This window comes from Sitodiplosis mosellana, unplaced genomic scaffold, assembly GCF_009176505.1.
Source record: "Sitodiplosis mosellana isolate CC-2019 unplaced genomic scaffold, AAFC_SMos_1.0 Smas_scaffold_6167, whole genome shotgun sequence".
NCBI classification, from domain to species: Eukaryota; Metazoa; Arthropoda; class Insecta; order Diptera; family Cecidomyiidae; genus Sitodiplosis; species Sitodiplosis mosellana.
Window position 1 is genome coordinate 2,543,983 of NW_022601408.1, and position 26,742 is coordinate 2,570,724.

The 26,742-nt window shown below is 33.0% G+C and overlaps 1 protein-coding gene across 2 annotated transcripts; it reads right to left on the reverse strand.

Annotated features, from left to right (window-relative positions):
• Positions 1-1,219: 1,219 nt before the first annotated feature.
• On the reverse strand, positions 1,220-24,409 carry LOC129575448 (complexin). Of its 2 annotated transcripts, XM_055459095.1 has the most exons (5): positions 24,138-24,409; positions 21,282-21,379; positions 14,637-14,806; positions 12,593-12,725; positions 1,220-12,180 (listed from the first exon to the last, which is right to left on the reverse strand). In XM_055459095.1, exons 2-5 carry the CDS (start codon positions 21,334-21,336, stop codon positions 12,107-12,109), a joined length of 432 nt encoding a protein of 143 aa, XP_055315070.1. In that variant the 5' UTR covers positions 21,337-21,379; positions 24,138-24,409; the 3' UTR covers positions 1,220-12,106. The 2 variants fall into 2 exon arrangements, with proteins under 2 accessions (XP_055315070.1, XP_055315071.1); XM_055459096.1 differs by lacking the exons at positions 21,282-21,379; positions 24,138-24,409 and adding an exon at positions 15,418-15,791.
• Positions 24,410-26,742: the final 2,333 nt, after the last annotated feature.

Sequence of the window (26,742 nt, forward strand, 5' to 3'; positions counted from 1 at the left end):
ATAACCATTCCATTGACTGATTGACTGGACATGAGATTTCTTATTTTTTGCAATGAACAAATCTCAAGTTAAATTATTTGAGAAAACATTTATGGCGTTGAGTCATTCTGGTCGAACAAATATTTTTCAAGTTACAGTTATATTCGTCAGCCAATTCCATCATTTCCATGAAATAAAATGCGTTTTTAAGAACGAATAATTAATTCATTCTTAAAAAAATTCTTATCCAAGAAAGAGTCATCAGATTTCGCATGCAAAGATTCAAACTTAAATTTAAAGCAACATATCGAATATGAAGTATGATTAACGAAATGATTCAACCTTCTACACTGCAAAAATCTAGTAAAGCAAATAATTTTCAAGATTTTATATGAGTAACTTTTACTGAGTGGTTTTACCATCATTGGTTCTTGCCAAAAGTTGGCTAGAATATTAGAATTGGTCGAGATGCTACGATCTAAAATGGCTTCCGAAACCACCTTACTCAAAAACTGTATGTATTTTAAGAAAGTGGTTTCTTTCTACATTTTTCGAATTTTTGATGATAAACTTATTTTTTTGAGGCCAACTTTCGAAAACCGATCGACAGTTTTGAAAATCTCTGAAATTTGCTGGTCATTGTGTCATGTGTGAATAACCGTTCGCCCGCTCACTGGTTCAATTATCATCTATGAAGTGACAAATGCAGTACCTCAACGGGCGCGCGGTGATCGTCTACCCGCTCGCTCAACCACGTACTTTTGCGCTAATCTAAACAGTTGGACGATAAACTGGTGCGGTGTATGTCACCCGTTTAGCCGCCCACTCAACCGCTGACCATCCGTTAGATAACCGCTTGAGTTAATTTGAACGGGCGGACGATAAATGGGTGCGGTACATGAACCAGGGAGTAATTACCATGAGCCATTTTTGTATTGTAGCATTTTTGTGATTATACATATTTAAACCAAATGATTTATTCAAGAAGTCCACAAAGGTCACTTGTCACTTATTTCCATTGTTTTTTGTGACTATCGATCTTCAAATTTGGCCAGGAGGCATTTTTTTTTCTAAAGAAGAGCTAATGAATCTATGCCGACGAAATCATGCAGTCAAAAGCGATGATAAGCTCATGCGTTTTGCATCAATTTTGATGTGGGCATCATACATTGTCGCCTTTTTCCACTGAAATCAAACGAACGAATGAACAAATAAAAAAAAAATCAAACTCCAATCTGTATCCAATTCATTTAATTTTATTTGTATTTCATTTTAACAGACACTTTAATGCATCTAATGTGATTATAACATACTAAACAGTTTTTTTTTGTTTCTTTCAATTTTTTTCAAAACAATAGTTAACTATTTATATATATAAGGATAACAACAATTATTATTACAAAGTGCCGATATAAATTTACCTCTCGCAAATCCATTCCACGAAGTTCTCATGTTTTTTTTTTCTTTCTCTTCTTGTTTCTTTTTATGTGAGCTGTTGCTGTTGTTGTTGTTGTTGTGGTTGTTTTCTTTTATTATTGTGGATGTCATTTGACTTGTATTACTGCTTGGCATGAGTTGTTATGCCTTTATTTTCGATCATTTTTGTTCGCGCACACAAATATTCAATCAATGGTTGGCACCATTCAATGAATAGATGTGTTGTTGTTTCGAAAATTAAGCCGAGATTAACGTTAGTTGTTCCTTCATAATTTTGTTTTTTTTTTTTTATAAAAACTGTTATTGCATATGCTTTTTGAAGATATTGTCCAATAATTTTTATTTAATTAAAAATTAATGAACAAATTGAACAAAAATGGTAAAAACTAACGTGAAAGGTAAATTTTGAAACACTTATTCAAAAATTAATCATTCAAAATGTTCTTGAGGCTCTCTAATTGGGAATTTTATAAGCGAGTCTATGTAATTTTACATGTCATTTTCGTCTCTCTTCTTGTTTGCTGGAGGTAAGGTTAGAGGGGTTAGTGGCTCATTACAAACAACCAGTGTGTGTGTGTTTTTTTACTTGAATTGATGCTGTTGACTATAATATCGATTAAAGCCCATATAATATGTTTTATAAAATCTCTTTTGTATGCCAATTATTCTTTAAGTAAATTGGGTGTTTCTTTTCGGTTGGATATATTAGAATATCTTTGCGATTGTAATGCTATCTTCATTGACTACATCAAACAAGAAATAAAATCATGGTTCTGCGATTGAAATGTTTCTAGTTCCTTATTTCTGGATCGCATTTTTTGTTCACTCGTCTCAATCACATGAAATAATGATTCTGTCTGTTGCATCCATCTATTTTCGCATGCGCCTGCGATGATTTCAGAAATTCGAACGATTTTGTTTGTTTGTCTTTTTTTTATTTTTATTATTTGCATCAATTCAAAATTGCTATGAAAATTTGATGAACTCGCTGTTAAATTTGCTTTGGTTTTATTCGATGTGTACTACTATCAACTGGTTTGTTTTTGGTTTATTTTTTGCCTTTTTAAGTTGTTGCTTCTCTAAATATTGCTGTAGTTATATGCTTCTTTATGTTTGTTCTCTAACAAAAGGCACCAATTAATTATTACACTAACGGTAAATTGTGATCACAAAAATAAAACAAAATGAAAATGATATAAACGTATCCTATGTGGTTGTCCATCAAACGCAAATCATAAAGTGTTGTCTGGATCTTGTTTTTCAGCATTGTTCTCATTATGAATAGTGTAATCGAAACTAAAGGAAAATGTAAGTAAAAGACGAAAGATAAAAGTGTTTTTTTTTGCGGTTCCTTACTTTTTGTTTTGTTACATTTTTTGTGTTGTTGTCATTAAATATTTGGTCGATTTCGTTTGAAATTCAATTCAGAGGAAAATATATCGTTTCGTTCTGGATTGCAAATAATTTCCACATTCTTTGAGCGCATTCAAACAACGCCTCTTCGCCAATTCTTCTTAATTGGCTTGATTTTTTTTTTTAAATTATATTGAACATTTTGTTTATATTTAATACTTGTAAAAGGAGTTTTTTTTTTGTATGTTTTTCTTCTAGGATTATGCGAGCTCTAATTTCTAGCAAAGAATACATACACACACGCAACTAAGCAAAAACAAAGATGGATATGTCGAAAAAAAAATCATTTCGAAATCTCCGATAAAACGGCTTTTGTTGTTGTTGTTGTTGTTGTTGTTCTCTTTTCAGTTGGTAAAACAATAAAGCGATAACTAAGCTTAGATGAACCTTAAGTTAAGTAAGAGTGAGTTGAGGTGTTAAAATTTTGGATGGGCTGTCGAAAAGCTTGAGAACCGTTCTACACAGCTTTCATTTCCCTAAATGTGATAAACTCCATGTTTTTTTCCTAACATTTTTGCTCTTGTGTTTCTCGATTGTGTCTCTCTCTCTCTCTCTCGGTAACTTTTCATTATTATTTTTTGTTTCATTTAAAATAAGATAAAAACTCAACCATTCAACAAATTTTTTTTTTTTTTGACATAACAATCACAGTAAGAAAACTACCAGTCGTAAAAAAAAGTCTAAAACTTTCACGAATCATATTGCGAACAGAGCACTAATCGGTACTTTAAAGGGTTGGAGATTTATTTCAACTTTTCATTTATTTATTTTTTTCGTCCATTACTCAACAAATATATAGCAAAAACCCAAATGGTTGTCAAAATAAAATGTTCATATGGCTGTTGTTGATTCTTTTTTTATATGTGTGTTTTTTTTTCTGGTTTAGTTCATTCAGTGGCAAAAGCAGTGAGAGAATGCTAGTCAAGCATCTTAGTAACAGGTCTTGTATTTTGTCGTATGTGTGTGTGTGTGTGTTTATTTGAATCATGGTTTTCTGATGAACATTGGCTAAAAACAAATAAGAATCAGCATTTTCGTGCATTTTTCGTTATGAGATTTAGTATGTAATTAATGTATCTTAATTTATATGATCAATAAAGTAAATGCATTTTAGCTGGATTCTAATGCACGCGGTGGATTTGGAATTCGATTTTTGCACCGCAATTAAATTCATTTAAGGGCTTTTTACTAACGTTGTATCATGAATTTCTTTGTGTGTTTTTCTATTCATTCGGGTTTAATTTAATATTTTTGTTTAGATTGTTTGATTAACTTTATTTGGTACATAGACTGGTAATGGAGATCGATCAATCCAAGAGATAATGATTTTGCGATCGTATCTAATGTATTTTGAAGTTATGAATGGAATCAGATCTTTAAGACATTGCTGTTGTTGTCGTTTACTCTGTAAATTGTTGTTATTTGGTTTCGAAATCTTTATTTTGGTTTAAACACTAATTCATTTTTTGTTATTGTTGTTTTTTTGTTGATTTCAGTTATTTTATTTAAGGTAAAGGTTTTATGTTAGGGTTTTGAAAATTCCTGTGCTTTCTTGCATGTTTCATTCGTTTATGCACTTTTATTTTTACTTTTTCATTTATTTATTTTTTCTAATATGTTCAACTACAAACGTAATAATAAATGTCTAAGGATTCGTTGTTAAGTTTCCTAAACAAACAATTCACCGTTTGTATGACTGCTAGCTACTTGAAACTTAGAAACAAATCAATTTTTCGAATGGATTTAGGAATAAAATTGAAATTAAATGGCTTTGAACTAATTCCTACATTCAAATTAAAAGTGATAGAAGGATATCGAAAAAAAAAAAAAAACAATTACGACATGCAATTTATGTGTTTCGGCTGTGTCGACAAAAGAAAACGAAACGAACAAGTAAACCATAATCTTTCTATTATATTATCAAAGAACTTGTAAATGGAAGCTCCTAAAATTCAATTCAACAAGTACGAATATTTTATGTAAATATCGAGAGCTCTATTCGAATCGGGTTTTCATTTGTTTTCTATCAAATGATATGATTCAGAAACATTTACAGATATTCAATGTACGTTCCGTGAACAAGTGTTTGAAAGAGGGAGGATAAATGATTTTCAACTATATAATTTTTATTCGGTGTTTGTTAAAAAAAAAAAAAAAAAGCAGTAATAGTTGGACCCAAACGTGTATTGTAGAAACTCAAATCTAATCTAAACGATAATATTGCGTCATTCATTCATCAATTTATTTTTACTGTAAATCGAATTACGTCATCGTCATTTCTCATATTTTTGGATGTTTTCATCGAAAATTCGCGAAAGAGCCATGCTATCAGCGATTGTGTGAACTTGATTAGCAGAAATAAAGAAAAATGAGTCGACTTGCGATGAAACACAAATCGACGAATGAGTGGGCAATCATATCAGAAGTTGACTAATTGTTTAATTAATTTGTGTGTGTGTTTTTTCTTGATACATTATAATAGGGTATTAAGGACGCAAGAACTGAAACCGCATTCATCGAAATAGATAATAAATATGTTGTGTTTTCTTCTTCTTTTTTAAATCTTTGTTGTTTCGATTACATAGCCGCGTGCGCAAGCTTCGCTCGAAACATTCCAAATCCAATAACAACAACGAGTTACAATAAACTTCTCTAGTTTTTTTTTTTTTTTTGGAAATTTTGAAACCGGAGGATTTGAAAACATCGAATTTACCTACTTGTAATTTGCATATCATAAATTTCATGTAGCAAAATGTCGTTCTTCTGCGTGTATTAAACGCATTTATCTGTCTGTCGCTCTGAACGCTTCGGTCATCGATATCGAAATATCTGCACACTGACAACCATTTTATGATTTCTAACGAAAATGAAAAAAAAAAAAAAAAAAGAATGCTTCACTTGTTACCAAATGGAGCAGACATCCTATCGGAACAACCATTCGAAATGTTCGACACACTGATAAAATCGATGCTTGAACTTTTAACATGAGCATTGCAAGGGAAGTATTCGTATAAGTTTTTTTTTTTCTTCATTATTTTTCTTTCTAAGGCAGTGGATATATTTATGATGGACAAATGCGGGCATCTATTTTGCATCGTATTTGAGAATAAAAATTATATTAAGAATAATCGATATAGTTGTCAGTAGAGGCGACATGTTCCATCGACCGTTGAAATTCTTCTACTAACTGTGAAAATGTGCCTCGGGTACGTGATGTTTTCGCTTCAAACAGTAGACCCACACACCCATAGAAGAATATTTTTTGGAAAGATTTTTCTATTCATATGTGAGCATGCATACTTGGCGTACTCAACGTCAGAATTGAATATGCAATAGAACTACTACTTCGGTTCAAAAGCAAAATACAATGAAAACAATCCTTTGGACAACGGCCGTTCATCGATTCACATCGATTTTGTCTAAAACTACAGACCACATATTTTACGTGGGAGCTTGCGTTCTGTATTTATTCTGAACCCTGTGCCTAATCTATTACTAGTTGAAAGTGCGCAGTGATCAAAATATTGTTCAGTCAAATGCCATAAATCCTTCTCGATGCAAGCATTCAGTTGGGTGAATACCATTGCGGCAGTCATGGCCGAACAAAAGTGAAAAAGGATCATGAGTGAACAGAAGTGAGCGAAAGAAATTTCAGGAGAATTTATTCTTCTTCTTTTTTGAGGTGAAGTCTTCCGCAATGTTGACGATAGCATCCCAGATCTTATTTATATATACTGTATTATATGTTCCAGAATATAAACTCTTCAATTGAAGAATTTGGAGTTTGCGAGAGGATAAATATTTGTTCTATATCATCTTGAGTAACATTTTTCCTTAAGTGTTGTTTTTATCATTTTTTCTAATTTTTTTTCCGTTTTGGTTTCAAATAGTTTTTTTTTTTTTTTTTGTTAAGATAATAGTAAATTTTTTCCTGTTTACTATTAGATAGCAATATATGCTTGCATGTTGTATTTAAAATTTAGATTTTGCTAGCGCTAATTCCATTTTTTTTCTCAGTGAAATTTACGTAATAAATTCTATAAAATAACAAGCGAGATTTGAGGAAGGGATGAATTTATTCGTTTTGCTTTGTCCTTTAATTATAATGCTACGAACTTCTGACTTGAATTGACAATTACAAAATTTACTGCATAAATCACAAATAATCGCCAAAAAAACACTGTGTTTTGTCGAAATTTGCTGGTGATTCTGTTGAGTTGTTGTTAGTCTCATTGCGAATCAGAGTCAGAAGCACATAGCTTGAATGTATGTTCGTGCGGCGGGCGGCCGGCTAAGAAGAAAGGAGAAGGAAATATGCGAAGAGAATAGAAAATAAATTTTGTTTGTTTGCCGAATGAATGATGGTTCTTCTGTTGTTATTGTTTGAAATTACCAAAAAGAAAAAACAAAAATCGATAAAGAAAATGTTATGCCTTGCTTTTGCATTGATTCTTCCTTATTAAGTAAGTCACTTATCCATTTGTTTTGTTGTTGTTGTTGTTGTTAATCAAACAGAGAAACACACACTCGTGCATATCCTACAATTTTTCTTAAGTTTTTATAAAACAGTTCTTCAGTATTTTTGTTAGAATTATTCTTTGTTCCTTTTTATGTTTGTTATGTTGTTTTAATTCAACGTTACCTAAGTGCAACAACTATCGAGAGATAGAGCAGAGAAAAAAATAAAGTGATTGATTCTTTGAAAAGTATTTCGAGTCTGGTGTCAATTTTATGAACAATCATGTGATATGTGCTGCGATTTCCCTTAATGTTTTTGTTTGTTTATTTGTTTAGTTGAAACAGTTTGTATTTGTGTGAAACAAAGCACAAAGTTTGCGAGCGGGATGTGATGGATCGGTCGTCAGAAGGTTCCCATTTTATCAACTGTTTCGGTATTTTCGGCAAAAAATGGTCCGATTGAAATTGCAACCATTTCGCCTCTATCAGAAATTCCATTGGAGTTCCATTTTTTTTTTTTTTTTTTTGGCAAAAGTTCATTTTTTGCGTATTATTTGCTTGTGGTTCCTGTTAAACAATTTAGATTCCCTTGATTTTTTTTTGAAGTCATTCGTTGTGTTTGTTGCTTCAGTTTTTATTTTTGGTTTGGCTTGAGCTTCAGCTTTTGGTTTAGGGTAGTTATTCATTTCTCTTTTTTGGTTTTTGATTGTTCATAAAATGTAAAATTGCTCTCGATGTACTTGAATTCATTAGTTTAAGACTTGACTCGAAACTCGCATTTTTTTCCAAATTTGACTTCCATTTGTCTTTTCTTTGTTTTTAAGATAAGTTTAAAGACCTCTAAAAAATAGTGGCTAACTTTAGTTTACTGTGAAAGCTTATTAGGCTGATTGCAGTTTTGAATGTTGCGTTTTTAAATCTTTTGTGTTCTGTGTTGTTGTTGTGGTTATTGTTGTTGTTGTTGTTGTAAACTTTCCCAATCATCATCTTTGGCTTGCTTCTAAATACTAGTTTTCGTTTTGTGTTCCGTTTTTATTCATTTAGCTATTTCACTCATTAGATTCTATAGATACGTTTGTGACCACTGTTCATCTAGCTTCAAATAGTAATAAGAAATAGAAAAATAAAATAATGTCCACATTACATCCTTTTCGATCGTTTTGTTTTTGCTCTGTTTATATATTGCTTTGATGTACTAATCAGTTTTTCTCAGTTTCAATAATTTACTAAAATATATTACTGACGGTTGTGTAATCAATGTATGTTGTTTGTTTGTTTATTTTTTTTTTTTTGGAAAACTTGGAAAAATGCCATGTGTGCCATATAAATGTACACGTAGTTTGTATTCATCATAGCAACCGATTATGGCGCATGGCACTGGATCGGTCGTGTCTCCATCATCATAGTTGCGATTCGAATTCGAAGGATGAGATGCCAAGAGCAAAAAAAAAAAATGCCGCTTTCCGAACAAAATGCCGGTGAAAATGTATTAATGTGTATTGGCTTTTCAATTTTGTTGCATGTGGTCTTGCATAGCACACAGCACAACTGAAAACAGTCGAATACAATGCGTTGCCATTGAAAACGGTGCAAGCGCTTCTATTTCTTTTGTATCGTAATAGATTTGTTCTTCCAAAATATCATATTTACTTTCGGGCATGAAAATGTATGCGATGATTGAATGATCACGTCTAGTTTCAGTTTGATTAGTTTTCATTTTTGTTGTTGTTTTGGTTTGGATTCCTTTGATAGCCTAGTTGAGTTGTTATTATTTAGAAAAATATATTTTTCTATTCCATCCTTTCCGTGTTTTCTTCTTCTTCTTCTTCTTCTTCTTCTGAAAATGAATGCAATTAACTACGATGTAATCGGACAGACGAATTTGAGGCAGAAAAGTCTACGGTTGAAAATGAACAATATGCTAGCTAGCATTGTTGCATCAAGATTAGAATGGTAAGAATTTGAAATAGTACATTTGATTTTTCTAGATGCTCCCAAACTGTCGAATGGGAACCGAAATGAAAGAAATCGGATGTGTCTTGGATGGTGGATGAGAATGTATATAAAGCTAGCCCATCGGAAGTGGAAAATGTGTACGCAAGTTGAAAAGAAAAAGAGATCTAAGTGTGTATATGTATGGCCATTTACAGTGCAGTCGTTAAGCCACTGCTGCTGACTGAATTTTTCTTAATAAATTTAATGTTTTATGAAAGTGAATGCAAAAAATCGAAGAATAGCAAAATAAATCTATGGTTTCCTCCAGTATTGTTTTGTTTGTTCTTCTGTCTACATGCTTTATTAGGTTGGTTGCAATATATATTTGTATAACTGTTCATCATGTACGGTTTGAAATAAAATGAACAAAATATGTTTAGACTCGGTAGCGCTTCCTTTTTTTTTTGGTGTTGTTCCTAATTTAAATGCATATTAAGTTAGTATTCACTTGATTTCATGTTCATTTCTTTTTTCTGTTGCTTGATTGTAGTCAGTGTCATTTACTATTTCAGAGATACGCATTTTTTTTTTGAATATCACATACGCTTTTCATAAAAGCAGATACTTTTTCATCATAAGGTATATAAAATAAAAGTTTTTATTGTATGCCTTCACATCTTTTTTTTTTGTAATGTCTTTGTTCCTCATCCGAATAAAATGCATCTTATCAACTGATGCTGAACTGGTTTGAATTTTAAAAACGGAGAATTATGCATTGCACAGAGTCTGGGCCCTAGACACACATCTTCTCTTTTGACTTTGTAAGTGTTTGTCTGTGTGTATGCGTACGTGTGTTTGGATTAAGTTTTTTTTTTTTTTATCCAAAACAACTCACTAGAATCCGTTCAACGGCAGTTAACACATCGGTTTGGTATGGAAAAACTAAGTTATACAGTATCACGGCGGCGCTGGACATTAAACTAGTGCAAACGATTTGATGCTGCTGCTGTCGCTGCACGTTTGCATGGTTAAATCCAAGTAGCCTACTGATAAATCTATAACAAATGCATCTTATTAGCATCTCGTCGTAAAGACGCACACAATCATGGAATCGAATGCACGATCCGTTCAAACGACGAGATAATGAATAATCATTTAATTAAAAGGAAATTATTGCATTCAACAAAATGGAATTCCATAGAGTAGCTGTTGCATCCCTTAATCGACGGTTAATATAAAATCTGCAATTATTTGACTTGAGCTGCGTTTTCGTTGATCGCACATAGGATTTTCTATTTGTGTCAGACGATACAATTTGCAAGTCGTAGGAACAATCCGATGCATCTAAATGCTACCGAATGTCGAGTTTTCTCATTTATGCTTTTTGTTTGTTTCTTTCGTGTTTTTTTTTTCTCTCTTTTAATTTTCTGTGACGTTGCGGAACCATTTTTACACAAACCCATCGATATTGGATTATGTATGCAGCGTTTATTTGGATTCCATTGAACTCTTTTTTTTTTTTTGCTCGCACTAATTTTATTCTCTTTCTCTCTCTCGTTTCCCCATTTTCGTCTATTTCGCATTGCTCCGTATTTTACTATTCATATGTTTTAGTTCATTTTATTCATTTATATTTATTCTTTTTCTCATGATGACTCATTCTAATTTCTCGCATCAATCGATTTACATTTGAAGCACACACCACCAAAACTGAACAAATACTGTTTCTTTTTATTTCACTAGAATCATTTTTGTTAATTTTTTCTTTTTTAGGAAAAAAAAAAAAAAAAACAAAAGACAAAAACAACTGAAAAACAAATTGAACGGAAATTAAAATGCTTCATCGCTCTCGGACCTAAGCGCCGGTATTTGTTTCACCTAGTAACAATTTGATTCACTTTATTTACATTCCCTTCGGATGGTATTTTTTTTTCCTTACCACACTTTTTGTTCATTAATTGGTATTTTAGCAAAATAAATAATTACAAAAAACAACTACTTATTCCTTTTTTGTCATTTGGTTTTGTCTCTTTTTTTTTTTAAAATTCATATATATACAAAGGAAACGATAAATGCTCGACAAGGAATTGGCGTGTCTCGTTCACTGTTTCAAGTTAACAATTTTTATGCAAACAAAAATCTAACGAATGAAATTACAATGCGAATTCATACTATCAATCGATTAAATTATAAAGGAATTTATATGTTTGTTTGTTTTTTTTTTTTTGTTTAGATACCTCTATATTAGTTTTTTGAAGATCTTATTTTCAAATTTTATTAGTTTTTTTTTTGTCTTGTAATTTGCAAAAATAACAACAACATGACCATGACACTTGATTTTAACAATTTTTAACTTGCTTTAATTTTTTTTATTTAGATTTTCCACAAATGTCATGCATCATGCAACATTTCTTTTTCAGTAAATATCTTTGCTAGTAAATCTTATTTTTATATTTGTTTTTTTTTTTTTGTTCTCCTTATTCGCTAGAACTAATATTGATTTTTTTTAGTTTCATGTTGTTGTATATATTGAATTAGTTTTAATGATAATAATAAGTAATAACAATAACAATATTACTGTGGATGCATGTGTTTTTTTGTGAATGTATGATAGATAAAGACTATTTATTTACTTTTTTGTTGGTATTTTTTTTCTAATCTTTTGTTTTCCATGTGAGGGTTGTGTGTTATGTGTGGCAATGTCTTTTAAGAATTGTTCATCCAATCGATCGACCAAAATTGGTTTTTGTTGTTGTTGCTGTTTGTTTTTTTTTTTCGGTAGCCGTCCATTTGCATCGTTCAGCGTACTTCGATCACTTTCAGTTGGTAATTCATGTGTACGAATTCAGTTTTTTTTTTGTTTGTTCGTTCATAATTTACCTTATCACTGCAATACGCATTTACTCTCCAGCTGCGTTTTTATTTCGTTTACTTGACTCTCTATTGTGTTCTTCAATTCTGTGTTGGGGAAAGCGGGAAATAAAAGAAATCATATTAAAAAAAAAAATGTATTATTCGAATTTAGGCAATTGACATAATAATTATGGTGAGTGAAGAACAGTGCTCGATTCTTGATTATTCACGGGAGTATAATGTGTGTATTGATTTCCATTGATACATGAAAGCGATTCGAGTGTTGTTGCTGTTCAATAAGTTTTTATAGATAACGTATTTCCACACTACAACCATACGTCAACCATAAAATATTCATTGGAAAAAAAAATATGTCAATGTGCATATCAGCCATTTGGCACCAATTATAATTAATTTCAATTCATTGTGTCAGCGTTTGATATATTGGAGTTTTATTTTTTATCTCGCTGTGATAAAATGAAAATTCTACAAAGAGAAAATGGGAAAATTTAATTACTTGTGAAGTCATCTAGATCCTCTTGCTCCGCTTCGGCTGCAAGCTCTTCGGGTGTTTTCTTCTTCCGCATTAGTGGATTCGGCTCCTCTTGAGGTTGTTGTTCTACTTGTTCCTCTTTCTTTTTTATGTTGTACTATAATTTGAAATAACAACACACAGGGAGAGAGAAAGATAAAAAATAGAAAACATCAACCTTTCACGCTTGAAACATAAATCGATGCAATTTAAATAGCAAACGAAAATCGAACAGAAAATACAAAATATAATTTGTTCGTATTTTTTCGCTAAATTCGTTCGAGTCAATTATACAGGAATTGAAAAAAATAAGAAGAAAAAAAAAACAGAAGGAGGAAAAAACTAAAAACCACAAAATAATACTCACTAATGAGACTACAAAACGGAAGATTATATGGTTACATGAAAATAGCATTTCAATGGGCTGATTGTGCTGACTAGGTATGATTAAAGTGTTTTTGTTTTCAATTTTCCATCATAACAAATGTGTATTCTCGATTTTATTTTTTAACTAGCCATTTCAATTGTATGCAAACCCATCCAATGATATCGACAAATGAAATAGGAAAATCATTCTAGAATAGTTCTTAAAAATACTAGTATGTACTTTTTCGAGAGTCATTTGGACAATACGAAAGTCACGTCGGATTCACTGAAAAGTTAAAACATGAAGAAAACGTTTGTATCTCGCAAAAACGAAGAGAAAATGCTTTCAAATATTCATCAATTTAATGAATACCAGTTCGAAATCGTTCTGTATCCGTACAAAGCATATAGAACAAGAGTGTAAAGGGAAAATTAATCTGTTTATTGGAATGAACTGCGCCACTTGCGAACAAACAAAACAGCTTACGAGACAAATGCAATGAGGCGACAATTTCAGGCGCCATTCATATTTCGGTTAACTGTAACAGAAACATGAAAACAGTTTCAGCCAATTCACGCTATTCGAGAATGCTTTCCCCCCCCCCCAAGTGCTGTATGCAACGATTAAAATTAAAGCAAACAACAAAAATTGAGAATTCTCAGGCAAATAATAAATAATAAAAATGGACATTACTCATTTTTATAGTCAAAATATCTAAATAAACAAATACGAACTAGTTCAGTGTTAGATTTCATTGTAAAATTTAATTTTAATTTCATTGTTTTTTTTTTTTTTTGGTGATGGTGATTGTTGTGCTTGGAGTGGTCACTAAGCTGATTAGTTGCTATATCTGGTTTGGTTGTTAATTTTCTATGATTTACATGTTGCTGAATGACCTAGAAGTCATCAATTTGACTCCGTTAGGGAGTCGTTTTTGTTACAAGGACTCCCTACTAGAGTCAATTTGATTTCAAATAGGTGGTTTCGGTTTTGATTTTTTTTTTATCGATTCGGACAACTGATTTTGGTCGAATACATTGTGTGTATGTGTGTTTGTTCCATTCAGATTTATCAATAGACAGTGAGACAGAGAGATAAAGAGTCCAGTGTGTGTGTGTGTGTGTGTGTGTCTTACAGGCAGTGCATAAAACCACAATACAGTATGAGTATTGCCTTTACTAGTCCATTATTTTGATGTTGATTTGTGTGTTTTTTTTTTTTAATTTTTTTTTATTTAGTGCTATGAAATACAAATATTCAACGTTCTAGATCGAAAAATAATTTCGTTACCAAAATAGTGTAAACAAAAAAGTGAGAAAAAAAATGTGGTGAATGTGCACAATCTGAATGATAATCAGGATAGTAATGAGAGAAATGTACAAAAGTGTTTGGGGAGTTTGGCGAACTTAATGAAAGCAGCTGTGCTGATTTTTCCTTAATTACACATCAAATTCACCAACTCCTTCGAAACCGTTCGCTTTTGTCATTCCCCCCCCCCTCCCGACATTTCGTGGTTAATCATCTATGTTGTGGAAACGTCTACATAATCACTAGGAACACTAATGTGCATTTTATTGTGTGAATGTAAGATGAATTTGGATCATATTAAAATAGAAAGTGAGAGAGAGAGAGAGAGAGAGAAATAGCGTGCATTTTACATACCTTATCTCGGATGTCTTGGCGCATCTTTTCTCGTTCTTCTTCCATTTTTCGATGCTTTTCCTTTCGTCGTTCTTCAGCCTCACGAATGGCTTCGAGACGTTCTCGTTCCTCTTCTTCTGCCTTTTCTTTGTTGTCCTCACCGCCATCATCGTCACCACCACCAACAGCACCTATTGTTTCAACGAATGTCATTTAATTTCAATGTCTTTCTTAGATAAATTAATTTTCATCGTGAGCTTTTTTTTTCTTCATTTTCATAGTTAAATTACTGAAGCATTGAAAAAATAGTTTGAAACTAATAGGAGAGAAAAAATGTGTGATAAATTTTACACTATGGATTTCTATAATCGATTATCTCGAAATGCGCTGAGTATGCTTTTGATTGATTGGAGGGATAATAAAAATAAAATAGTCATTTCAATCTAACAACATGCATCTGCACATAAAATTGATTGCGATTCATTTTTTTCCACTACATTTCCTGATTGTGTTCTAAAATGCCTGTTCGATGTACCGAACATATTTGTGCCTATGGATAGAGAACGCAAAAAATGGCACTAACAATTAAACTAATTCTAATACACAGTTCAAGACATTTCAATCCAAACGCCATGCTATATAAGGTTCAAACATGAATGGTCACATCCGTTCAATCTATTGAATCATATTTGATTTCAACTTCTTTTTTTATTTTTATTTTCTAACAACAAGTTTTGTTTTATTTAAATTCGAACATATGTTTTTTTTTTCTACCACTTATAGAAGGTCATTAAAATTGTACCTATGAAATTCATCTTGTATCAAACTGTATTCGCAAACTGATGTCCGAGCCAAAAATATAGTGCCACACAGAGAGAGATAGAATTTGTGTTGTTGCTTATTTATGAATTTTTGTTGTTGTTTAATATGTTAAATATTTCAACATTTCCTAGTAGTTAAAAAAAACACGGTTGAACAGGTTTGTAGTCACAGCTTTGTTTTTTTTTTTTGTTATATAAAAAAGCCACTGAAATTTCCTCGGAAAATAATCTAAGCTATATCGTAAAGCTTTCCGTTTATGAAGCTCGCGTTTTGCGAAAAATCGTTTTTAAACTGTATGTTCGACAAATGACAACAATAATATATCAAAAAGAGAGAGAGAGAGAGAGAGAGAGAGAGAGAAAAAAAACAACGAAAAATCTGCTATTTATTGGCAACGTCGATACCAACAAAAGTTGCTTCTATTTTCAGATAACTCAACGAAAATAAAACCACCCGTTCGAATACAACCGACTACAGTCGCAACTAAAGTAAAAATCTCATTTGTGTTATGATATGCCCCTTTTTTGAATTGGCTGAATCCGTTGGATCATGTGTAGTGTGGAAACTATATTGACTTTCATTCAATGCGCCAAAAAAGAGCAGTTGTTATGTACATTCAAGCAAACAGGCCATCGAATGGAAGAGAGAACACAATAACGTGGCTTGAAAAATTTACCATTCTCTATCCCCTCTACCTCTCGCTCTCTGTGCAGCGCTGAAAGAGAAAGAGAGAGAGAGAGAGAGAGAGAGAGCGATTGAGACAATCCAATGAGGCTACTTCAGTTGCAAAAATACACTATATATGGCATTTTGGTTCGATGTGATGCGTCAATAAAAGTGAGTTTGCGCATGTGCCAACATTTCTCCCTCGCTCGCTCGCTCTCTCTCTCTCTCTCTCTCTCTCTCTCTCTCACTCGCACTTCGATTTTGTCCTCTGTTTTTCGATTCGTTTACTCTGTCTGCTTCATTCCAAACGGAAGCGTGAATGCGCGAAGCATATTGTGTCGATACCTCTGTCTACTTGCGATTAAGAGAAGGCAAGTTTGGCGAAATAGGACGAATTAAATTATAGAATGTTATGTACAAATCTTGTTTAATAGTTTCATGTCATGAAAATTAGGCTGTATACATAATAAATGTCATTTCAGCAATCCACGCTAAACAAAAGCCAACGAAAGCAGGTACACTAAAACGCGAACATAATGGGAAGACTTTACGATAATAATTCTTCGAGTAAGCACTGTTTGTTGATGGATTAATCGAACAGCAACAACCATTTTTTTTTTTTTCGTTTAATTTTTTCAATTCAATTTTTCTACACCAATGAATATTCATTGATTTACGTAGCTATATACTTTTCGCACCATTGTCGAGACTCTAGCATACAGTCATACCAAACGCTATCGTATTTTCTTCTTATCAGGCATCTCCGGTTTCGTTGCTTCTTTGCAGGAAAACTTATTTAAGTGAAAAATCTTCAAAGCCAATTTCACATTTTTCTTATTTATATGATGGCCTTTGAAAACAGCTTCAATGATTGAGTGTCGACAGAAGCGAAGGGAAAAAGGAAGACATGGTTGGAGACATCTTTGTGGCCTCAAACGAATCAAATGCTCTCTACTGCTTGTGTATATCATACAGAGTTTCTGTGTGTGTGCAGATAGACGGATAGACAGAGAGCGAGAAAGAGAGAAGAATACTACTCAATATAGCATGAAGTTATTGGTGAAAACAACCATTGAATACAAGCACTCTTCTCTATGATTCCATTAGAGAAACGAATGCAAATAAACAAATAAACTAAATTGAAAATTATTCTCTTGAGCAGTAGCAGCTGTGGAAAGTCATACAGTGTTGCTCGCTTAATACAGTGTGCAATTTCCGTGCATTTTCCACATAAACCAATTATTTTCCCCTTTTGAAAATTACATTTTTGTGTCTCATTTGCAACACACGCACAGACACACATATATATCCACACTGTTTTTTGCTCAATGTGTGTTGCACCAAATTCACAATGATTTCAATTTTATTTTGCATTTTAAGTACAGCTTTGCAGTTTCAATTGACATACACAGCAATATCGCGAACACATACCACATCAAATGGTATTCAACGGGACCGCCAATTGCGATTGCAATGAAGAGCTACACGCTTTTATTGGCATCGACACAATATTCTACTTGGAGTTGTCATTTTAAAATTAAAACTCTTAGCATAACTATTGACGAAACTTTTCATTCACATCCTAAATTTTTCATAAGCGCATATACAAACGGTGCGAAATTAGGTCTTTTATATTTTGTTTTCTGCCGACACAGAGTGAGAGAGCAAGAGAAAGTCGAAGAGAATGCATTTCAAAGTTTTTGACAGTTTTAGAACAAATCTGAGAATGTGCTTCATTGAAATAGATGATTTCAATCTGTTTGCATTTGATGGTTTTGAAACTTTTCAATTAATTTTTTGCTGGGTGTAGATGAAAGTGTGGCTTTGGCCTTATTTTGGTCATTGTCGCGACATAAACATTACGATTTAATGGCACATCCCATTGTACTGTGTCATTCGAGCCCTTTTTTTCTGAACGCGCTCCACCGCATTAATCTTATCAGCTGTTTGGAGCAGACAAAGACTATGTGTGTGTGTGTGTGTGAGCGTGCATGTATTTGTTATGATAAAATTGTATATATATTTCGAAAAATATGACGAACGGTACACAACAACCATCATCGCTCGTTTGCCCATCGTCGACGCTGTGTTGTATTCCATGAAACGCCCGTTATCTGAACAGTTTACATTGGCATTGTTGAACAACGCTTCAATAGATATAATCGTGGATTTATTGAGTGTCGATTATCATGGTTGAATCGTTCAAGTAGAACGCCAACGCAGAAGATTATTGGAGTTCCTCTTTTTTCGTTCATTGTTCATTATTGTCGAGTATTGAACTGTTATTTGCGGTCGACAAATTTTTCAGATTATTTTTTATTTCCTGAAATAGAGCACGTTTATTCTCAGTCAGTATCGACCGTACAGACACTCTATTGCAGATAACAGAAGAAGAAGAAGAAGAAGAAGAAGAAGAAGAAGAAGAAGAATGACAACGACAATAACAACAAACCATACTCCGTACGCGAGGAACGTCAAAATCCAAAAGTAAATAATTTTCAGAAGAGTATAAAGCATGCAACCAAATACAAATACCATTTGGCTGAGCACAGAAGGATAAGCAGTAATACAATAGAATCGGTTTCACTCGGCAATTCGAATTCGGAATGGGCTACATGTTGCTATATCAGCGTACACACAAAAGCTATATGATAGATGAACGAGCAACGTGTCTCAACCATATGGAGCACTTACTCGCTCGCTTCATTTTGAACGCCCATGATACGTTCCAAATATGCGCTGATAAAATTGATGAATAACACAAATGGGGCTGTATGTGAGCAATTACATGTTAAGAAAATGATACAGCGTCGGCTAATAAAATGCTATAAATCAGATACGCAGCTCTTGTCGATTGTGAACATATATGTAGGCTGTGTGAGTGAATTCAGTGTAAACGAGCGAGCGAAACGAAAATTCTAAGTGTTCACGCATCACGTATCCACAAAAGCATAGGATCGATTACAACAACGACGAACAAATGAAAAATGAAAACAAAAATGGTGAAAGGCGAGAGAGATAGAGAGAGAGAGAGAGGGGGCAGAGTGTAAATGAAAAGCGGAAAATATCACTGAAACACGCATTTCACAATCTTGTTGAATTTTTTCCTCACTCATGCGGAAAAGCATATTCTTGTACTTTTAGATGCTATTATTTTCTTTAGCTCATTTTTCCTCGTTTTATAGTTGAAACTCATGTCGGTACATTTTATTTTTCGCCTTTCTTTTTATTCCGTTTGTGCTGTGCATGCTTCTGCTTTTTTTTTTCTCTTCTACTTGCTCCCTGATTCATTGTTGTTGAGCGGTATGTGTAGCCCATTTGTAAGCCATGAGACTGCCCTGGATCGTCGTCGATAATGCCGAATAAAAAAGGAAAACAATGAACGAGAGAAAGGGAAGCGAAACCAATTGTTAAAGCGATGAAATTGAATTTGTCGCCTGCAAGCACAGATACGTGATACTGGCGATAGCGGTTGACTGAGACGACTGTGAACTGTGTGTGTGAGAGTGTTAACACCAATGCGCCCCCTGCCTCGACTCCGTATTTCGAAAATGTATGTGTTAATACCATTATCTTGCGCTTAAAGCCGAAAGACTATTTTTACTTATATTTTATACAAGAAATTGGCAATCTTTCTTCGATTCAATTATTCGATAAATTATTATACAGCTATTTATTGCACTTGATTTTTTATTGTTGATGTGCAATTTCACATCAGTTTGTATGCGATGGCAAACGAACAACAACAACAACAGCAACGAGAAAAAAAAAAATAGAAGTTGAAAGGCGACCAAAGCGCAAAACCATTTGACCAATGCGCTGCAGCAAATAATACGCCGAGACAGCCGTAAGCATTAAAACACGATAAACAATAGAGGGATGAAAGTGAACGCTGCTGCGAGATAGGTTATTTCAATGAAATAAATTCTAATACCACATTTATTTTTATGCACTGCATTGAGCGTGCATTTATTTTTATGGCTGGATCTTTTGTGAATTGGAAAAATGTTGATGTTAATGGCGCTTGTATAGTGCTGTCACTTGGTATGTGATGATGCAGTATTTTATTGATATTTCCTCACAAATTCAAATATAAATCGACAAAAGGCTAAACACTGATCTTCTTTTTCTTCTTCCTTCGTTCATTCTTCATTCTCGCTATCTTTGTCGTGTGTATTATATTGCATTTAGATTCTTCGTAGTGTTCTTCGGTTGGATAAAACAAGGATGACAAAAAGAGTGAGAGATATAGATAGAGACAGAGACACCGAAAGACAGAGGTGCAGCACACGCGAGCAAAATAACCGAATACAAGAAAACGGTAGCCCCAAATAGACTGTTAAGCCATTTGAGCTTTTGTATTTGAAAATCTCAATATAGCTGATAATTAAATTCCAGTAGACGCAACCATTTCAATACAGAGTAATGGAAAAAAACGGAAAACGTTACTTATGTCAACAAAATTCATTTCCGTTTCAACTGAACTGAATTCATTCGAAATGTGTATGAAAATCTAGTATATTAAAGTCAAATAATAGTTCAATGCAAAAGTACAATAGGAAATGTGTGAGTGTGAATTTATTGAATTTAATTTGGGAAAAAAATTGAAATTGCGTTGAAAACGACAGTAAAAAAGTGGATTTGAAAAAAAATATATATTTTTTCATATGAAATTATTCGCAGTGCACATTCTTGAATTGAAGTAAGAAAATGAGAAAAAGATGCAAGTATATATTATTATAGGGATCAAATGGGCGAATACGAAATACGAAATACAAAATTCAATTTTCAACAGGATGTATGGAAAAAACCGTAAGAGAAAAACTACAGCATATATGCTTGGTTCTGTGGAGAAAAAAAAAAATATAAATATATGTGGATTGACAAAAATTATGTTTGACTGAAAGGGGAGAGATGAGCGGAGGAAACAAGCTATATAAGGTAAAGTTAGGTGGTGGTGATGTGAATACAAATTTGAAAACGAAATTGCAAAAATACAGGGGCACAACATTGTCTTATATGTTTGTATTGGGGGTGGATGGTTAGTTTCATACGAGGTTTTGGTGTTAGGGTAAGGAAAGTAAGTAGTGAGTGTTTTTATGTGTGTGGATTTTAACAAGTGAAGATGCAAAGTCGAATTTTTGTTTCTTATTGAATTAAAATTCAGGGAAAACATACCTTTGACGGCGCTCATTTTGTTTCCAATCATTTGCTTTGCCACAAATGCAGCCATTTTTAATGGTTATGTATTTTTATCGGTTTTATGTAGAATGTACCTGTAAAAGTTATCACTGAGTATTTAGATTCATTTATGTGGAGTGTCTTTTCTTCTTTTTTTCTTTTCTTTTTTTTATTTTCAAAACAGAGTAATGTAATTTGGATTTCATTTTCTTCCTTTTTGATCTTCTAAAGCAGAGACGAGCGAGAGAGATGCATACAGTTATAATAAGTTGATGAACAATTGTAAAGCGCCGATACAGAAGGACAGCAAAATTTTGTTCAAATTTGTTCGCGCTCAAATCCACTTCGGCATGTTTATTATTGCATTTATGCAGAAACAATGAACAAAAATAATTGGAAAATATTGAAAAAAAAATAAAATAAAAAACAATTGAAATTAAATCCGCATATATTTTACATGTTTTGTTATTTGTCATATGATTTCGCAAAACTACATATAATGGTGACGAAATATTATGAAATATTGATATATCAATGCAATAATAAACATGCCGAAGTGGATTTGAGCGCGAACCAATTCGAACAAAATTTTGCCGTCCTTCTGTAGCGGCGCTCTACAATTGCACACTCCGTACTTTGTATACAACCAATGCGAGATTATAACCGTGTGGAGAGTTGGTATTCAGCTTGAGCTTTTTCACTTCAAAAATATGAAGAAAAAATACGTCAACTGGACTGCCTCGTTTGCACATCACTGTTCGCGAGCATCAAACCAAAAAAAAAAAAAGACAAAAAAATCATTAGAACAAAACAAAAACACACAATAGAGACCAATTCGTCTACAACAAAAAAAACAAAGTATTTCTGTGAAATCTGTGAATGTATGTGTGTCTGTTTCTGTATGATCTTTTTTCCCATCATCTTTGTAGCATTGTTTATTTTTCTATCGTGTAATTGATTTCGCTGCAAGTCCAGCAGCCCATATTCTGGAATTGCTATTTATGATTTGGTTCCAGAATCAGAAGTCAATCCACATGGAAAATCCCCACCGAAAGTGTTTGTAATAAGTCAAAAAATATGGTGAGAAAAGGCGTTTAATATTTGATATTCTTGTTTTTATGTTGTCTTTGTATGAGTGGGGTGCATGTATTAATGCGTAATTTTCTTTTTTTCTATTTTATGTCTGCTTTACGCTGTTTGCAATGATTTCAACAAACAAGAAAAGAGAGAAATACTCGTCTATTTTCAAATGAAAATTTTCATCCATATTTTCTTTCCCTTAAAGTATATGTACAGTTGTGTTTTGTGTTTTGTGTTTGCCTCTGTATTCTGTTCGTTATTGAAAAGAAATTACAACTTTCAATAAATAAAAAAAAATATTCAAGGAATGCGTGTCTATAGCTTCGATCGTTCTACAGAATGACATGATGGCATGTGACAGAGACAGAGACAGAGAGAGGGAGAGAGTATGTTGATAATGAAATTGGAGGAATTAAAAATGGATATGTTAGTGTATACAGCCAGTATTCGTTAATCGCACGAATCGTACACAAAGTCTTACCTCACTTTATTTCGCAACAAACAGCATACATTCATATATACAGCACTTGATAGACTTCTAAAACACCCAACTATATATATATATATATATATATATATATACATGGCGAGCATAACAAATGATACTCATACATATTCAACGAAAACAAAATGCATTGCTACAAAAAAAAAAGAGAGAAGAGAGAGCGAGGGAAATCCTCCTCATTGCGAATATTATGGTTCGGATGTGTAAAGGTTTGTGTATTTCATGCGGAGCGTGTATTATTTCGGGCTTTTCGAGCCCTTGACGGATTTTCTAACTCCAACAAAACCCAAGAGAAGTGTGTGTATATGTGTGCTTTCTATCCGTGTATGCGTGTACTGTACAAATCATGGAAATCCGTGACGAAATTTTGGTTCGCATGTATTGTCAAACGTAACTATATACATATGCACACATACACACACTGAGTGAGTCTCGCGTATACAGACAACGGAAAATAATCAATACATCTTTGTTGGATAAAAAAAAAAAGAACTGAAGAGAAAGAAAACGAATGGTTCATGAGTTCCATTTTGGTTCCTCTGTTCGTTTCTTTGAGGTTCAATTTAATTTTGAGACTTCTTTAGATTTTCTGTGCGATCTGATACGACTGACTGTATTTTTGGATGAAACTGATCTGTAGCAACTTCTCTATTTACACACAGATTAAGAGGAATTCGAACTCAACATGCTTAAAGTATGGATATCCAATCTATTAGTTTTGCTTCAAAGGCTGTTCAATAAATATCAATTGAATTGGTGTTATCAACACTCATCTAAATGCGTATACATGATGAAACTATAGGATTATATGACAATTGTTTCTCATTAAATTTGCTTGCAAATCATATTTACGCTTTTCATTTGTCTATTTTTTTGCTCTTATGTGCATGTTTATACCAAATGCTCTGATGGAACGCGTTCTTTTTTTCTTCTTTTTAATTTGGTTGTGCACTCACATCAGATATCACCATTCTAAAACATGTAATCAATGCGCTGTGTTTAAATAGCCCAGATATACATATACCCAGAATGAATTTATTGCATAAAAAAACTTATACACAGCAAAATCATTACATATTTATCTATAGGTATCCAATGCAGACGCAAATTGGCATATTTCAACGAAAAAATGGTGCTTTCATTTTTGTTCTAACTTTAAATCCTTTTTTTTGTCAATTTTTTCTTGCATTTTTCTCGCAAAGTTTCTCATTCTTCGGAAGACATAAATAATATCGAAAAACTAACACTGCAAAAATCTACAAACATACCTCAAAAAGGAATTCGCTTTACTTGGCTGTGTTTGTTCTTTTAAATTAAACTTAATGATAATTTTTCTTTAAAAATCAACTTGTCTTTTTAAATTTAAATAGTATTTTCTGTTCTTTATTGTTTCTTATTCGTTTGAAATTAAAACAAAAAGAAAATCAATTGAAATTTTCTTACTGTTCTACACTGTCTTTTTTTTTTATCACAAAATTGAATAGAATCTTGTTTATGTGAGCTATGTTACTCCGCTTTCCAGTCCTTACTTGATAAAACTGTTTATTTGCCACCCCGATATAAATGTTTCCACTGAGTTTTGATGTGAACACGTAATGCTCACATTCGTGTTTGTGTACGCACAGGACATGCGCCGTACGGTTCAACTAAATCATACATTCGAATTTTATTGATTGAAAAGACGAACTGTTTGATGTAAAATAGGGTTGTCATTATATAGTAAACGCATGTCTTCATATCAATACTATATCAATGCTGCCTTTCGACCCAACAGCCACAACAACAACAAATGCTGCGACTCTTTGCCCTCGTATGCTTTGCACATCTGCTTATTACATACACAATTTTTATGATTTTCAAAACGATCCATTTTCCATTGCACAGCATTTCAAAAATGAATAGCCTCGGAGGAAATGAAATTGATAATCATGGTTTTGCTACGTGAGTTATTTTTTGCGAGCATATTGAACCACGAATTACAATCAAATCTTATGGATCAAGAATATACCAATTGAATTACTCTTTTGTAGTGAGCTGAAGTGCGTTTAATTTTCATCAATTTCAACACTTATATTGCCCATTCGACAGAGAATAAACATGAAATTCCATTTTTGTCGCCCCAAACACGTTTTTTTTTTTCGTATTGAGACTCAAAATACGTTTGGTTACTTATAAATATCCTTATCAATTCTTTATGGCATTGATCAAAATGTTTCCTCCAAAATCGATTATGAATAATAACTCACGCTGTAAGGGAAAAAAGTCCAAGAGAGAAAGAGAGAGAGAGAGAGATATGAATGTATGATGAATCATACACTAAACACTTTTATGGTTCGAATACTATTATGTATGTGTGTGGTTGGTTGGTTGGTTGTTCTTTGAAAACCCGAACGTCAAATTACGAAACGTAATTCCGGTTGACAATGCTGGATCCCGGTTGACAATCCCTAATTAGAGGTGAAATATTTCATTGTCATGACTAAAACCTTTCGACCTTTTCTGTTGATTGCATGATAACCAGCTCACAGCTGTTTACTGCTGTTTGCAATCCAATTTTGCGACGAATAGATGGAAAAACATCACTATGTCATTTGCTAACTCGTTTTTCGGTCGATTTTCTCTCGACAGCGAGCGCAAAAAAGAAGAAAAGAAGAATATCACACATACACCATATTTTTGCACGCAGCTTAGCGTTAAGCATTACTACAACCGGGAGCATTTCCATTTTCAGTGACTTCATTTCCTATAGAGAAAAAAAAAAATTTACGCGTATAGACTCGATCCCAGTCTAGATTTATAATGTAGGGATAGACAACGTCTGCGTGTTGCGTTTTGAAGCTACCAAATGTCTAGATTAAAGCACTGCGAGTTGCCATCATTTTGGTGTTGTTTTTTGTTTGTTTTACTCATTCATTCTTCAACATCGCCCTTAAATGGAAAAGCTCTCCTGCCAGGAACATAAGCACACCGATTTCACGGATTCGGTCAGTTCAGAGTATATTTTATGGACTGCATTTTGTGCTGATATATCGCGCGTTTATTCTTTTCTTTTTTCTCCTTTCGTTCATTCTCTGTTTCTCTTTTTCTTTTTTCTCCATACACACAAGCTTTTCCATAAGTATATTCTATAGACGACATATGCTTTGCTTGTAGCAAATGAAATTCTTATACAATTTTTTTCACGACATTTCTAACCCGAGATCATAAATCAAAATTTATGAAGAACAGCAGTCAGCATTAGCTACGTGTGTGGAACAATAAAAACAGAGAAAACCCCAAAAATCCTTTTCGTGGTAAATGGAATCATTCAGAATCGACTATTATTGTACCTATATGTATTTTTTGTTTTCTCTCATTCCCTCTCGTTAGACACTTTAACTTTTATCATAATCGATGGATATGCGCACGGTGAATACTGAATTTTATAATTGGATTGCAACCCAAAATAATAATAACGTCAATTCATATTTCATGTGAAATATTGCATTCCAATTCTTACTAACAGCTAGACTAGCTTACTTCAGCAGCTCAGGGAAAAAAATGAATCCATTTAGATTGTCTGTTCTGAAACGGCATGTCCAATTGAATGGCTTGCTGTTGCGATGACGGTTGATATTTTCAAATTAAAACCGAGCAAACACACAAACGCAACGATATCTCACTAAAAAAAAATGTGACAACAAGTGCCATACACAGCATTGTCGCCGGCTGAACGACGCAGATCTTATCCACGTACAAACAACAGTTTATTTATTTTTACTCTATTCTTTCCATTCGAGTGTGCTATTGCTGCATTATAAATATTTGAAGAAAAAGATGAAGGAGGAAAAAACAACGCGCACACACATTATGCTTTTGATGTTTTCCGTTTCG